Below are 15,405 nucleotides of genomic sequence, written 5' to 3' on the forward strand. Positions count from 1 at the left end.
TGTCACACGAACCAGGGGAGGGTCATCATGCAACAAATTCCTGCATCCTCTGTCATCAGCAAGGAGAAGATTTGCTATGCGACAGCCCCAATTTACGCACCAAGTGCTGATAGACAATGTGGTGGATGAGAAGAGAACTCACCATGGAGACACCCATCACTATGGCAGACACACCATGCAATCTGCCCTACGAGGTGGGTAAATAGGGGCACAGACTTAGAGGCACTAAATATCAAGAGTCAGACCACACATCCATCTAGCTCAGTATTGTCTACACTGACTGGCAGCATCTCTCCAAGATTTCAGGCAGCGGTCTTTTCCCGCCCCTACCTGGAAAAGCTAGGAAGAAAGGATTGGCAGAGGCAAAAGCCACCCAGCAGGATGCAGCACTGTAGGCCCCAGTGACTGATTGAAAGAGTTTGGTTAAATGGAAACCCCCTTTTTAGTTTCCTGTTCCCTCTTTTATAGCTCCTGCTCATTGCAGTGAGGCTTGTGCAGGAAAACAGCCTGATTGGGGGGGGGGGAGGAGGAGGGGAATAATGCACCATAATTTGCACAGGGTTTATTTATAGAGTAGCAACGAAAAGTTCCCTGCCTCTAGGAGATTACAATCTAAACTTTAATATAGGATAACACTCCAGAGGGAGGGGAGTTTTCATTTCCCAGTTAAACATACTTAGGCTTAATTTCAGGAAGGATGGGAGACTAAGGCATGTGCCCAAGGCAGGTTTGGGGGAGGGATTGTGCCCCAGAGACCAGAAGTGCCCACTCCTACTTTGCTGCTCTTAATGACACCCACATTCTGCCACATCTCCTCACTTTGTGGAAGGGCTGCTCCCGTCCTGTCTGCTCCAATGGGGGTCACTGTTTGCTGCCCAATTGGTGCTGACCCATGGCAGGGCTTTCTTGGTAGTGGCTCCCCATTTATGGAATGCCCTCCTGGTGAGGTATGCCTGTCTCCCTCATTATTAACATTCCGGTGGAACTTAAGAGATTCCTGTTCATCCAGGCGTTTGGAGGCTAAAATATACTTTTCCTGGCAACCGTGAAATTTTTAGCTGTGAAAATATTTTCTTGAGTGGTATTCCATGCTACTCCTACTCAGAGAACACCACTGAAATTAGGAAGACAGGAAGCTGCCTTATACGGAGTCAGACCATTTGACCCATCTAACTCAGTACTGTCTACACGGACTGGTAGTGGCTCTTCAAGGTTTCAGACAGCCCTACCTGGAGATGCCGCCACAGGGTGTTGAACTTGGGGCCTTCTGCATGCAAAGCAAATGCTGTATCAGTGAGCTACAGCCCTTCCCTTAAGTTAACAGACATGACTAACTGAGGCGCATTAATGTCAATGAGTCTACTCTGAGTAGGACTTGGTGAATACAACCTCTTGTTATTAAATGCATTTAAACTGTCTTTATTGTTTTGCTGTTGTATCATTTGCTGCCCTGGACTACCTTGAGAGGAAAGAAGGAACAGAAAATAAACAAACAAACAGCTAGGACCATTTTTCTTAAGGGATCATCTTGCCCCATATGTGCCTATTTGACCATTCTTAACACATCTGCACTGGCTGCCCATCCACTACCAAGCCAGGTTCAAGATCCTTGTATTAATTTGCAAAGCCCTGAGCAACTGAGATCCAGGTTACTTTAGGGATCGCCTGAACCCTTATATCCCAGCTCGAGCTCTGAGAACACCCCAAGAGTGGCTTTGGTTGTCGCCCAAGTTGGCGAGGCTCATTTGACAACAACAAGAAATCGAGTCTTCAGTGTCATCGGCCCAGATCTGTGGAATGCTCTGCAAATAGAGATTCAGCCGGCACCTTCTGTTTTGACTTTTAAACACCTGCTGAAAACTTTTCTGTGTCACTAGGCTTATGCAGGCAATTGAGAAGATATTTTTATAGGATTGGTCCGGATGACATCTGTGGGTCCCCTCCCAGCCTGTAATCCTGTGTTTGCAAGGGAATCTGCAGTAGAAGAAACCTGCTGTAATGACCAAGCCAGGTTCTTTGTTTGGTTAATGGGTCTGTCAACAGCCCTCATTAACTTGTGCAAAGATTTGGCCATTATTATTATTATTATTATTATTATTATTATAGAATCATAGAACCATAGAATAGTAGAGTTGGAAGGGGCCTATTAGTCCATCAAGTCCAACCCCCTGCTCAATGCAGGAATCCAAATCAAAGCATTCCCAACAGATGGCTGTCCAGCTGCCTCTTGAATGCCTCCATTTATTATTATTGTTGTTGTTGTTGTTGTTGTTGTTGTTGTTGTTATTAATCCCACCTTTTTTCCAGAACTGGGACTCAAGGCAGCTTGCATAAATTAAAACAAATATAGTTAAAACATATAAACATACTGAAGTTATAATTAAAATGTAATTAACTATAAAATTAAAACCATTTAAAACATAGTAGTTTTTTTAAAAAAACACCCAAAATACAAATCAGTAAAAATAGCACCTTATTTAATAGCCCTTGCAGATAGCTCCCAAAAGCCTGTCAGAACAGAAAAGTCTTCAGCTGCCGACCAAAGGAGAGCAGGGAGGGAGCCAGTCTGACCTCCCTAGGAAGAGGTTTTAGAGCCTAGGGGCAGCCACTGACAAGGCCCTCTCCCAGGTTTCTACCAGATGTGCCTGTGAGGGTGACGGTACCAAGAGAAGGGCCTCCCGCAATGATCTCAGGGCTTGGACAGGCTCACATGGGAAGATACGGACCTTCAGAGAGCCTGGACCCAAGCTCTATAGGGTATCCCTCCCCCCTCACTTGGCTGGGGCAGGACATAGACTTTGAGTGAGTCTGAGAAAAAGCAAGAAGCTGAAAAGGGATAGAGCAGCTTAGCTTGCTCTCTGTGCTGAACCCCAAGCCTTGGATTTGGGGAGTCCCCCAGAAACCTAATGGGGAAGCAAGATCTGTTGGAGTGTTAATGCTGAGAATCCTTCCATTTTACGCTTAGATTGTATGTATGTGTAAATAAACCACATATCCTATAAGACATCACAGTCTCTGTTGACCTTCATTCCAAGGAAACCAAACCCTGGGCAAGCGCAGGAACCCACTGGAAGACTCACACCGCTCAGAGATTGGGGTGTGCACAACAATATCTTTTTGCAATACTTAGTTAATGATTTCTGATTTTAAATTCTACCTGGTTTTATCATGCATTCATATATGTTGTAAAATGCTTTGGGTTTTTTTTAATGAATAGAGATATACAAACTCTTTTAATAAAATAAATAAATAAGGAGAACCCCATAGATGAACCTTCCCTTTGTCAAGAAGTATTCCTTTCCAGCCAAGTCGACAGCCTGCTTGGTCTGTGAGTCTACATGGGCACATAGGAAGCTGATTTGCACTTAACCAAACCGTTGGTCCATCAACTGCAATTCAGCATTCCCTATGCTGACAGGAATGGGTCTCCAGGCAGTCTCCGTCAGGGGAATCGGTCCCCAACCTTACCTGGAGATGCTGCTGGGGACTGAATCTGAGACCTGCACGTGCTCCCACTGAGCTGCAAGCCCTTCCCAGGTGCTAGTCAGAGTAGATGGATCATTGTTCTGACTCAGTATAAGACAGTTGTGTATGTTCAGTAGAACTGGTACTAGGTAGGTCTCCCTGCAGAGGGCATCCCATAGATGGGGTGCAAGAGTCAAAAGGCTGCTAGATCAGCAATTGCCTATTCCTAGAAGCTAGCAGCACCCATACAAGAAGGAACCACATCATTATCTGGGTCCACGTGGATGCTATTCGTTGGAGCCAAACTACATACTTGCACCAATGCATGTTATGGAGCTCCAGCACCATTAAAAAGGAAGGAAGGAAGATTTCGACTGCCAGATTTCGACTGAATATCAGGAAAAACTTCCTAACTGTTAGAGCCATATGGGATGCGTGTGCACAGCACGCATGTGTGCCATCAACCAAGATGGTGGGTGGCAGAGGCATCAGGCCCTTAGGGAAACCTCGGTTGCCATCTTGGTTGATGGCAGACTTGTGCCCGCAGTGCAACAGGCCCTGGCATGCCTGACACCACCCTGGCAACCAGCATTTACTTTGAGAGGTAGGCGGAGCATATTGCAGGCGGCCATTGCAGGCTTGCGTGGCAGTGGGGGGTTGCCTCGGAACTCCCTCCCACAATCCGCACCATGGATTGTGGAAGCTACCCACCCACCCTAGAAGGGGCCCTTCAGGGAGAGGTAGGTGGGACAGGTGGGCATGTGGGTGGGCATGTGCAAGGGCCCAGAGCAGGCTGGTGCCCAAGGGCCCAGGCATGCCTGGCGCCGGCCCTAGTACCAATGGTCTGATTCAGTACAAGGGAGCTTCCTATAGTCTTCTCCTCCATGAATTTGTTGAATCCTCTTTTATAGTGGTTAGAGTGTTGGTCTAGGACCTGGGAGACCAAGGTTTAAATCCTTATTCAACAAAAACTGTGAAGTTAAAATCTATCTTAATGCAAAAACAGTGCTCCAAAACAAAATTAAGGTACAAACATAGAATGCATTATTATAAAATAATATCAAAAATTTAATATATATATATAAACAATATAAAATCCTTATAAGTATTCTCATGTAGCAATAAAAAGGTGGCCAAAAATATGTAAACAGATCAATGCCCAAACACAATAAAATACAGAATATATAATATAATCAAAGCAATGTCAGTGTGGAAATCAAGGGCAAGTTGTAAACAGTGGCCAATGTACATAAATCAGTGCCCGTAGAATGCACAATGTATACCATAGCCAGACGCGTTTCGACAATTAGTCTTCTTCAGTGGCTTTCATGATGAGTATACATTTTGTATATTATATTCTAAGATATGAACTGGTACGTGGGCTGTTCATTAACTCAATTATTCATTTCCTTCTGTCAATCAGTTATAAAGAATATATTGAGAATTTTGCCAACGTCAAATCCTTATTCAGCCATGAAGCTCACCAGGTGACCCTAGGCCAGTTGCTGTCTCTCAGCCTCACCTACCTCACAGGGTTGTTGTGAGAATGAAATGGAGAGGGGAAGAACCATGTGCACCGCTCTGAACTCTTCAGAAGAAAGGTAGAGTATAAGAACATCCCGGGGTTCTAGTCTTGTGAAAAAGGGAGGAAAGTTTATCCCACACTGTGCATAATTCTATACACCTCTATCAGGTCCCCCCCTTACTTGCTTTTTCCCCAAAACCAAGAAGCCTCCAACATTGCACCCCTTCCTCAAAGGGGAGTCACTCCACCCCCTTGATCTTTTTGGTTGCCCTTTTCTGAACCTGACTATTGGAGGTGATGATTCAGATTTATATCCCAACTTCCTATAGGATAAATTCAACAGAGCTTACAATCAGGGAAAATACACAAACTATAATTAAACACAAGACAATATCAATAACACTGGTAAATAATCTAAAGGCTGAAAAAAAAAGTCTAAAAGGCAGCAAGATAAAGGGCTGAAGCTAAACATCTTCCTGCAAAGCAGATGCTGTCTACACCACCCAACACAAGGTGCCCTGGAGGAGCCTGGGGGGGGGGCACAGTCACATCCTTGTTTTGTGATACACAATCAGCATTTAGCATTGCAAGTGTGAAATAGCAAGTTGCTGGCTTTTCCTGCAATGTATCCCTGTTTGTAGAAAGAAATGCCAGTCAGAGGGAATTGCTAACTCTGTTGCAAGTTCTCTGCACCCTTCTTCTCCACCGTCATAGCCCACAGAAATCCCAGGTGCACCAGCACAAGTCATCTACTTTACATCCTGCCTAGACAAAGGACCACCACCTCCATAAAACCGACTTTCGTGGTTAGCTCTTAGTTGGGAGACCTGGCTCTGGAGCTCACTAACGGTTGAGTGTGGTGGGTAAACAGGACAGGGTCTTCCCTGTTGGAATATATGTGGTTCAATTCCAACTTGTGGGTTGAGGCTGCATGGGGTTACAAAGGGTAGCTAGAGAGGAGACCTCTTGGTTGCTAGGCTATACCTGTCCTTTGATCTCCTGCTGTCTCTTCCTTCCTTCTAGACTGATATGCAAAGGATGTTGATCCCAGTTCCTTCCCTCCTTCCTAGTCTTCTTTCTCTTGAGAGGGGAGGAGACATATTCCTTTGTCTCTCCCTCTCCTCCAAGCATGAGGGCAAGCACTGGGCTCAGTGTTTGCTTCTCCAACTTAGCTAGTTAGCTAAATATAGGACTCTTTCCTATCAAGCATGTACTTCCAGAATAAAGTAGTTATTTCTTATTTTAAAGCTTAAAGTCTCTGTCTGACTAATTTGCAGGGAAGGTAGAACCTTTAGCAAGGATTAAAACACACACACACATAAGCTCGCTCAGAATTCTCCATTCCCAGCATTGCGACTCTCTGACATTCCCAGTAGTGGCATCCTTTCGTAGCATGCCTTGACCAGCTCAGTGTTGGGAATAAGCAAGCTTGTATGCTATAGAGCAAATGTAGAGAGAGATGCCTCATCTAGTTAGATTTGGGGACAGCTTTATGTTTGTTTACTGTGATGTAACTTCCTGCTTTTCTCCCTCCTCTTCCTCCCCTTTGTGAGTTAGCTGAGGTTTTGCATATCTTCCATTAGCCACAGGAGAGAGCTTCTCTACATCCTAATCATGGACTGAACCTACTATCTACCTCTATTCTTTTTGTCTCCAGACTAAGTCTATAACCAGAACACATGAAAGGCCATGGGTAAAAAACTATTTTATACTTTTTAATAAGGAAGACTGTTTCTTTTATTCAGCTAGTCTGTGTGAGGGGAGGCAGTGGGCTGGTTAATTCTCATTTCCCTTTTGCCAATTTTGCTCTGCCAGAAATAGAAGCACAGTTGTTTTTTAGCTCATAAGACCCAACACAGTTCCCTCCTTGTTTTCAGACACTTGGTGAGGACTCTTGTCATTTTCAGGATGCTTTTGGCCAGAGCAGGAACTATATTAGTTTGGTCTGCTTGGCAGGGTTTGCTTCCTGTTTTGCTGTTTCTAGGATTTTTATTTTTAAGAAGGATATATCAAGCCTTCTTGATGGTCCACTTAAATGGGGTTAAAATGTTTTAATTAATTAATTGCACCCATCAGAATCCTGAAGGGCTTCTCTGAATGATCCCAGCACTTGCCTCAGAGCATTCCCAGGCTGTGCCTCTGCAAGAGATCATGGGCTGTGTCTCTCAAATCTCACAATGTCCCACAGACATGATGACATCCCACCGCAATCCCAAGGGAACCACTTGAGTTCAACTGGATTAGAACTAATAACTACCTTCAAACTTTTTTTATTACATTTCCACCCCACCTTTCCTCCAAAGAGCTCAAGATGGTGTATATGATTCTCTTCACACAGACACACACACACAGAGACACACACATGATTACACTCTTTAAGTACCTGAAGGGCTGTCACATAGAGGAGGGTACAGATTTGTTCTCTGCTGCCCCAGAGGGCAGGACTAGGTCTAATGGTTTTAAGTTGCAGGAGCGTAGATTCAGATTGGACATTAGAAGGAACTTCTTGACAGTAAGGGCAATTCGGCAATGGAACTGACTGCCTAGGGAGGTGGTGGGATCCCCTTCGCTGGATGTCTTCAAGCAGAGGCTGGACAGCTATCTGCGGGAGATGCTGTAGCTGTGGCTTTCCTGCTGTGAGCAGGGGGTTGGACTCGATGGCCTACAAGGCCCCTTCCAACTCTATGATTCTATGATTCTATGATTTTATTCTCAAAACAACCCTGTGAGGTAGGTTAGGCAGAGAGACAGTGACTGGCCCATAGTGACCCAGTGCACATCATTGCTAAGTTGGGATTTGAACCCAGGTCCTAGTCTGACATGCTCTCTAACCATTACACTCTTAATGAAAGTTTACATCATTAAGTTTCTACTAATATTCCCTCGGGGCTTTCAATGAGATTTAACCATCACAATGATCCGAAAAAAGAAAAAAGAAAAGGAAGACACCAAAAAGCATCATAGAACGAGAGTAGGATCAGAACCTGAACCTCCAGGACTCAAACCCCATCCCACAAGAGACTTCTTAAGCAGCCTTGAGCAAGTCATTGTCTCTCAAGGGCAATTTATGTGACGATTCCAACACATATTTGCAATGGGAACAGCCTTGCCCTCTTGGTCCTGGCACATTTGCCAAGGCTGAAGCAGTTGGGATGCCAACAAGGACCGCGGTTTTCCCGCAGTGGTCATGTGCTGAATGAGAAATGGGCCTTGGCCCCAGTTTAACACTGGAAGCGCCTTATACTGAGTCAGACCCATCTAGCTCAGTATCATCTAGTCTGATTGGCAGTGGCTCTGCAGGGCTTCAGGCAGAGGACTGTTTCTCCATCTGATCAGGAGACACCAAGGATTGAACCTGGGACCTCCTGCTTGCAGAGTGGATGCTCTGCCACTGAACTATGGCCCTTTCCCCACTGATCCACTCTCTATAACTTCTAGGATTGGCTACTTCTTTACATGGGGATGCCCTTGGAAACATCAGCTAGCACAATGACTGAGGATGGGAAACAGGAGCATATTCAGCCTATTTTGCAACAACTGCACATACAGGCGGGCCCTGCTTATATGTCAGGTTCCATTCCGGACTGCCGCCGTAAAGCGAAAATCACCGTAAAGTGGAATCCATTCAGTATAAGGGGGCGCATCAGGCAAAAATGACGCGAAAATGCCGCAAAATGCCGCAAAAGCACAAAAATGGCTTTAAAACCCTATACAGTTTCAGCCCAGTTTATCTGAAGGAACGCCTCCAGTATCACCAATTATGCCGCCTGACAAGATCAGCCTCACAAGACCTTCTCTCGGTCCCACCGGGGAAAACAGCTAGGCTGGTGCGGACCAGAGAGAGGGCATTTTCGGTTGTGGCCCCCACCCTCTGGAACTTGCTTCCTTTTGATCTTCGACATGCCTCCTCCCTGATGGGTTTTCGCCGAGCCTTAAAGACCTGGCTATTCAGGCAGGCCTATAGGATTTCTGGGGGGGATTAGTTTTTATGATTTATTAATTGAAGGATGTTTTAGATGAATGGATGATTGTGGTTTTTTAATTTGTATATGTATTTTATATTGTTGTACGTCGCCTAGAGTGTCCATTAGCTCGGACAGATAGGCGACTCAAAAATAAAATTTATTATTTATTTATTATTAAAACAGGGAATTTCCCCTAATTGAAAGCCACCGCATTAGTGGAACGCCAGAATGTGACGTGCCGGTAAGCGGGGCCCTACTGTAGTTTCAGAGTCCAGTTCCAGGTGCTGGTCCTTACCTTTCCTGGCCTGGAACCCAAGTACTTCAGAGCGGCCTTTTCCCTAAGCAAGCCCAGCTGCTGTTTACATACTGTAGCTGTTGGAAGTGGGGCAAGAGCAACTCCTGTTTTGCTCTTTTGTTCATGTTCCAGAAGGGAGATAGAGTTAGGGTCCTTTAGGCTTGAATACCTTTACCTGTGATGCTCTGACTGACTTCATCTTTAGACTGACATGCTTAGGGAAGCTTATCTGCCCCTTCTCCTCCTTCCGCCCTTTCCTTCCTCTCTTCTCCTTCTTCTGTCCGAGAAAGAGGAGACACCTTTGTCTCTGCTCTCTCTCTCCTGAGCAATGAAGGCAACTCCCAAACATGGGTGCTGCGCCTCCAACTTAGTTAGTTAGAACTAGGTATGCCTTTCTATCTGCTATGTATTTCTATAAATAAAATAGCTTTTCTTATTTTAAAAAAATGTAAATGTACTGCCTTCAAGTCGATTCCGACTTATGGCTACCCTATGAATAGGGTTTTCATGAGGCTGAGAGGCAGTGAGTGGCCCAAGATCACCCAGTGAGCTTCATGGCTATGTGGGGAGTCGAACCCTGGTCTCCCAGGTCGTAGTCCAACACCTTAACCACTACACCACTAAGTCTTAATAGCACAGTGGGGAGGAGAGCCTGACTGGGAGTCCAGAGTCTGTCAGTTCAAATCCCTGCTCGTGTCTCCTGGGTGTCAAGGGCCAGTTAAAGATCACCCCCACACTGAGTGGCTCAGGGGTTACGTGCCCTACCCTCTGTGCAGCCGTGGGCAAGCTGCATAGTCCCAAGGAGCCCAGTTGCCCCCAGCTGGCAGCTGCGGACAAGGAAGGGGCTGGCTTCTGCAGCTGTGGCAAGCTGAGCAGGCCCTAGCCAGCTGGGGAGGACTAGCCTCAGAGGGAGGCAATGGTAAACCCTCTCTGAAAACAGCTTACCATGAACACCCTATTCATAGGGACACCATAAGTCGGGATCGACTTGAAGGCAGTCCATTTCCATTTCCAAGTCTAAGTGATCTCAATTCAGGGTAAAAGCTTGCTTTCTTAGGTAAACGCACACAGTGGCACAAACGCATTTCAGGCCGTTGATGTTCTCTGCTAATATCTATACAAATTTACACAACAGTAGCAAGTAGCAGGATCAATCCACAATTGCCCCAGGATGGGAGAAGACCACACCAGAGCAGTCTGGGGCTGTTCTGATTGTGTAGGTTTTCAGAGAAGATGCAAACAAGTGACGTTTTCTGGAAGTTCTACAACAGGCAATCTAATTCAGTTTTGCTCCTGTTGTTGATTCTACTGCATTTATTTTTTATTGTTTTTAATTTGTCTTATTGATGCTCTTATTTTTTTAGGATTCCGTTGGAAGCCATCTCATGCTTTCAAGTGGAGCTTGGGGTGTAAACATTGCAGAACAGAAATAGCAATGGCCTCTCTCCAAAGAGTGATGTAAACATGAACAAAAAAAGTAGTTGTAAAAAGATTTGCAAATTTCGAAAAGTGAAATAACCCAGTACAAAGGGAGTGTTCTAAAAATAAAAACCAAATGAGGAAGAGTAAGTGCCATATTTCAAGGAGACTCTGCAGAGCAGAGATTTTAAGAGCTTGAGATTTGAGAAACAATTTGGAAGCATTGCAAGCCGCTTCATGGCTGTCTGGCCTGTGAGGGTCTTTGGCCAGAATTCTAGAGCAGCAGCATAAATCAGAAATTAATCTGATTGCAAGCAAGAGTTAGGAGCTTAAACTGATCTCTTCCTCTGTGCAGCAAACTGTACCCAATTGCATTTTGTTTGCCCTTAAAAATGCTCTATTCATAGCTGGCTTAATATGTTATAAGCTGAGAGGCATAATTTGAAAAGTGTCAAAGGAAAGCCTTTTGTCCCCATTAAGAAGGGAAACGTTGGAGGGGTAAAAGTGAATGTCTGTAGTGTTACTCAGCATGCTGCATGATTCTGTGTTTACTCAAAAGTTCAATAAGACTTACTCCTAAGTAAAAGCGAAGAGAATTGCAGTTTAGCTACATGCCGCCCTGGACACCTGCTGGGAGGAAGGGCAGGATATAAATCAAATAATAAATAAATAACAAACACAGCTACACATTTAGACCTGATGGTACAACTGACCTTCTTTGACTTCATTATGTGGAGACAAGAGAAAATCTTGAGATGTAATTTGGGGATCAATACATTTTTGTCTGCAGAAGTGTCCTTTGCACGTCCCTGCCTCCCGCCATAGAATCCCGAACATTTTACTAAGGAGCTTTGGAGTAAGTGCCAAGCTCAGGTCACAAGGAGCAACCCATCCTGGGCCTTTGAGCAAGATAAGGAGACAACAAACTCCCAGCAAGGTACGGCTCTGGGGCAAAGGGATCTGGGATTTATTTATTTATTTATTTATTGCACTTGTATACCGCCCCATAGCAGATGCTCTCTGGGCAGTTTACAGCAACCAAAAAACATTAAAACAAATACACAACTTAAAACACATATTTTAAAAACAATTTAAAACACAATTTAAAATTTTTAAACAATTTAAAACACATTTCTCCCCCTTCTGGTATGGGGTAAATTCCTTCCTGTCTGCCTCAGTTCTCCATCTATAAAATGGGAACAACTCTGAAATACCTGCCCTCTTCTGTTGCACACAAACTTGGTAAGAAAGCACAGTTACCCTGGCTCGGTGGAGTAGGAATCTAATGGAGCAATCCCGCGCATGATTACTGTGAAGGAAGTCCCACTGAGTTCGGTGGGGTTTGCTTTTTGCTTTGCGTGTTTAGAATTGCAGCCTTCCTACAAGAAGTTCTTGGAGATTTGAGGCTGTCGCCCTGCACAGAGCACCTTCGTACGATTAGCCAAAGGGGGGGGGGAGAGAGAGAGAGAGAAGGTGTCCCACTATCTGACTTGTCTCGCCAAGGGAAGCCCCCTCCACCCCTTTCCCGCACGGCGCTTCTCACTGGCAGGAACCCTGCGCATTGCAGACACGGCGAGACGCCCCCCCGCCCCCCTCCCGTCTTCTTCACATGTTTGGAAACTGGCAAAATGACCGGCTGGGTTTCCCCCACAAGCAACCAGCAAGGCTTGGACGCACAAGCTGGCCTCCCCCTTTAGGGGAGAGAGCAGGGCACTCCGTCGGGCCTCCCTCGCTTCTCGCCTTCCTCCCCTCTCCCAAACAGCTCTCCAGGGCAGGTAGTCAAACGCAGCTCCTGCCTTTGATGACCGACGGATGCATCCGTGGCCGCCTGCAGGCTAGCGACTCTCTCCTCCGCCGCGCGTGGATTAGGCAGCGGTCATGCACAGACTAGAAAACTCTCGCGATCTTATGCACCTACTTGGAGTAAACCCCAAGGAAAGCAGTGGGACTTACTTCTCGGTATCCATGCCCAGGATTGCACAGTCTACGCATTTTATGAAACAAAATACTGTCTTTTGATCCTATCTTTCCTCAGAAGTAGTCCTTTGCGTGTTTACTCAGGAGTGGCTTCCACTGTGTCAAATCCAGAGTCACTCTTGGGTCCCCGGGCTTAAGACTGCAACGTGGGAAACGACGCCAGAGGCTCATTGCTCTCAAGAGGCGCCGCTGAACCGAGGTGACTAGTTCACCAGGCTCTTGGAGCCTCGCCGTTCCTCCCACTCGCCGTCACCCCGAATGGCTCCCCCCACAACCAACACGGGCCCCCGCGCTCAAGGATCATTCACCAACAGCTCCCGCACATACAGGCAAGCGACACGCCGCCGGCGATTTGGAAGAGGAAGCTCCGCGCGCCTCCAAGCGCAGCCAGGAAGCTCCTCTGCTTATCTACGGCGGGAGGGAGAGGAGAGGAAGGGTCTGCTTTCAGTAGGAGATCCTTTGTCTCCATTGTTCTCTGTGCGTCCCCCCCACACACACACTTTTCTTAACCATGGGGGTAAAAATGAAACCCACCACCCCCACGTTGCTTTGCGCAAAACGGGTTTGCTTTGGTGGTTATTTTTTTTAAGGGGGGGGTCCTCCGGGCACTACTGAGAACGTCATGACATCTTCCTCATAAGATTTGCTTTCAAAGGAAAAACGAAAGAAGCCAAAGGAAGGGGAGAAAACGGGGGGTAGGGGGTAGAGGAGGGGGCACCAGCTGGATTCAGCGCTTGGAGGCTGTAAAGAGGCAGAAAGATAATATAGGCCGAAGGGGGGTTCGTAGTCTCTTGGATAGTACAGTGGAATGTAATAAGCGGGACATCTCCGCCCCCCCAAAAAAAGAGAGGCGTCTCTGAGCTCAGTGGGGCAAACTCCCGACGGTTCCTGAAGCCCCTTCTTCCAAACTATTTGCCGAACTCCTCTCCTCCTCCCGAACCGTGCCCGCCCCTCGCCAAGCTGCACTCCAACGCGGGTCCCGGACCAACGACGGGCGGAACGGGCGAGCGCCGGGGGAAGGCGGGACGGCAGGCAGGCAGGCAGGCGAGCCCCGCTGCCTCCTGGAGACAGTCCGGGAACCGGCTGGGGCTCCCTCCGGCCGGCGCGCGGGCGGGTAGCCGGCTGCGCCCAAAGGCGGCGGGGATGAGCGCGGGGGGCGTCCCGAGGCGCTGGCTGCCTTACCTATGGTGGTGATGACGGTGATGGCGAAGTAGAAGGAGCCGGCGAATTTCCACTGGACGCCGGCCTTGTGCGGCTTGAGCTGGAGGACCACCCGCTCGAGCTCGCAGTAGTTGCCTTCGGAGAGGTTGTACTTGCTCCTCAGCTCCAGCTGCCGCCGCTCCAGCTCCGTCCGGTCCTCCGTCTCCGCCTTGGACTCCAGCGCGTCGAAGACGGCGGCGCCCACCAGCAGGTAGGTGAAGGTGCAGATGATCAGGGCCAGGGTCCGCACGTTCTGCCGCTTCATGGTCCCGCCGGGCTGCGAGCGGCGCCGGGACCGGCTGGGCCAGGAGAAGAGGCGGCCGCCGCCGTTGCCTGGCTCATGGCTGCTGCTCCGGCTCCGGCTCCGGCTGCGCCGCTGCGGCAGCTGTGCTAGCTGGGCACGGCGAGGAGGCTCGCTCTCCGGGCGGCCTCCGGCAAGGGAGGAGGCGCGCCGCAGGGCGGGCCGGAGGGCCGGGCGGGGAGCTGTCCCTTCAGCACCACCTCCAGGAGCACCCGCCGCGCCGCCTCTCCGGCTGCGCCGCCGGCGCGCCTTATAAGAGCGGGAGGGGCGACGGGCCGGGAGGTCCCGCCCCGGACTGTCGGCCCCGCAGGCGGCCTCGGCTCCCCGGGGGACCGCCGCCTCCGCCTCCGCCTCTCTTTCACTCACAGGCTCACCCTCCCTCCTTTGCTCGCGGCACTGATTTCCGGATCCATCCCAGCCCCAGCACCCGCCGTCTGCCAAGTTCTCCCCCAAGGAGGCGCCCGCCTCTTCTCGCTGCCTGCCCCTGATGCTTGGGGCTCCTCCCCGACGCCTAGTGCTACCTCCCTTGCTGCCTTCAAATACCTCCTGGGAGCCCACTTTGTCTGGGAGGCCTTTGGCGCAGCCCCCTCCTCCCTGCTACTCAGTTCACGGTCCCCATGCCCGCCTGTAAGGCAGCCGGCCCCCAAGCCTAAACAACTGCAACTGGAACGGCCACCGGTTGCTAATCCGCTTTTACCCCTCTCTCCTTCCCCCCCCCCATTTTCCCTGCGTTAAACTTCTCCTCTGGGCAGAGACCTGCCCTCTTGTCCTCTGCCAAGCACCGGGCAGCTCTGAGTGTGCCAAGTAAAGAATAAAAATGTGTTTAGTTTTAGTTTTTAGTACAGGCAGATATAGGAAGGGTATTTTCTTCCATACAGTACTAGAACTCTGGGCACTCAGTGAAGCTGAATGTTGGAAGATTCAAGGCAGACAAAAGAAAGGACTCCTTCACGCAGTGCATAGTTAAACTATGGAATTTGCTCCCACCAGAGGCAATGATGAAAGAGGATTAGGCAAATTCATGGAGGATAAGGCTATCAAGGGCTACTCCGCACGATGGCTATGTCGCAGAGTGGCAAAACTGGGAATGGAGAGACTGAGTGAGCCTTTATGTGTTTGAATCTTTGCTAAAGATTACACCTTCCCGGCAAATTAGTCAGGTAGAGACTTTAAGCTTTAAAATAAGAAATAACTAATTTATTCTGGAAGTGCATACTTGATAGGAAAGAGTTCTACATCTAGCTAACTAGATAAGTTG

General features: G+C 48.1%; 1 protein-coding gene across 1 annotated transcript in view; it reads right to left on the reverse strand.

Moving 5' to 3' along the window:
- KCNK3 (potassium two pore domain channel subfamily K member 3) overlaps positions 1-14,358 on the reverse strand; it is a 109,823-nt gene extending 95,465 nt beyond the window's left edge. Inside the window, exon 1 of the mRNA XM_061625882.1 lies at positions 13,829-14,358. Coding sequence (XP_061481866.1) covers positions 13,829-14,111 — 283 coding nt within the window. The 5' untranslated portion in view covers positions 14,112-14,358. The remainder of the gene's footprint in view (positions 1-13,828) is intronic.
- Between the last annotated feature and the right edge of the window lie 1,047 nt (positions 14,359-15,405).

This window comes from Rhineura floridana, chromosome 4, assembly GCF_030035675.1.
Source record: "Rhineura floridana isolate rRhiFlo1 chromosome 4, rRhiFlo1.hap2, whole genome shotgun sequence".
Taxonomy (NCBI): domain Eukaryota; kingdom Metazoa; phylum Chordata; class Lepidosauria; order Squamata; family Rhineuridae; genus Rhineura; species Rhineura floridana.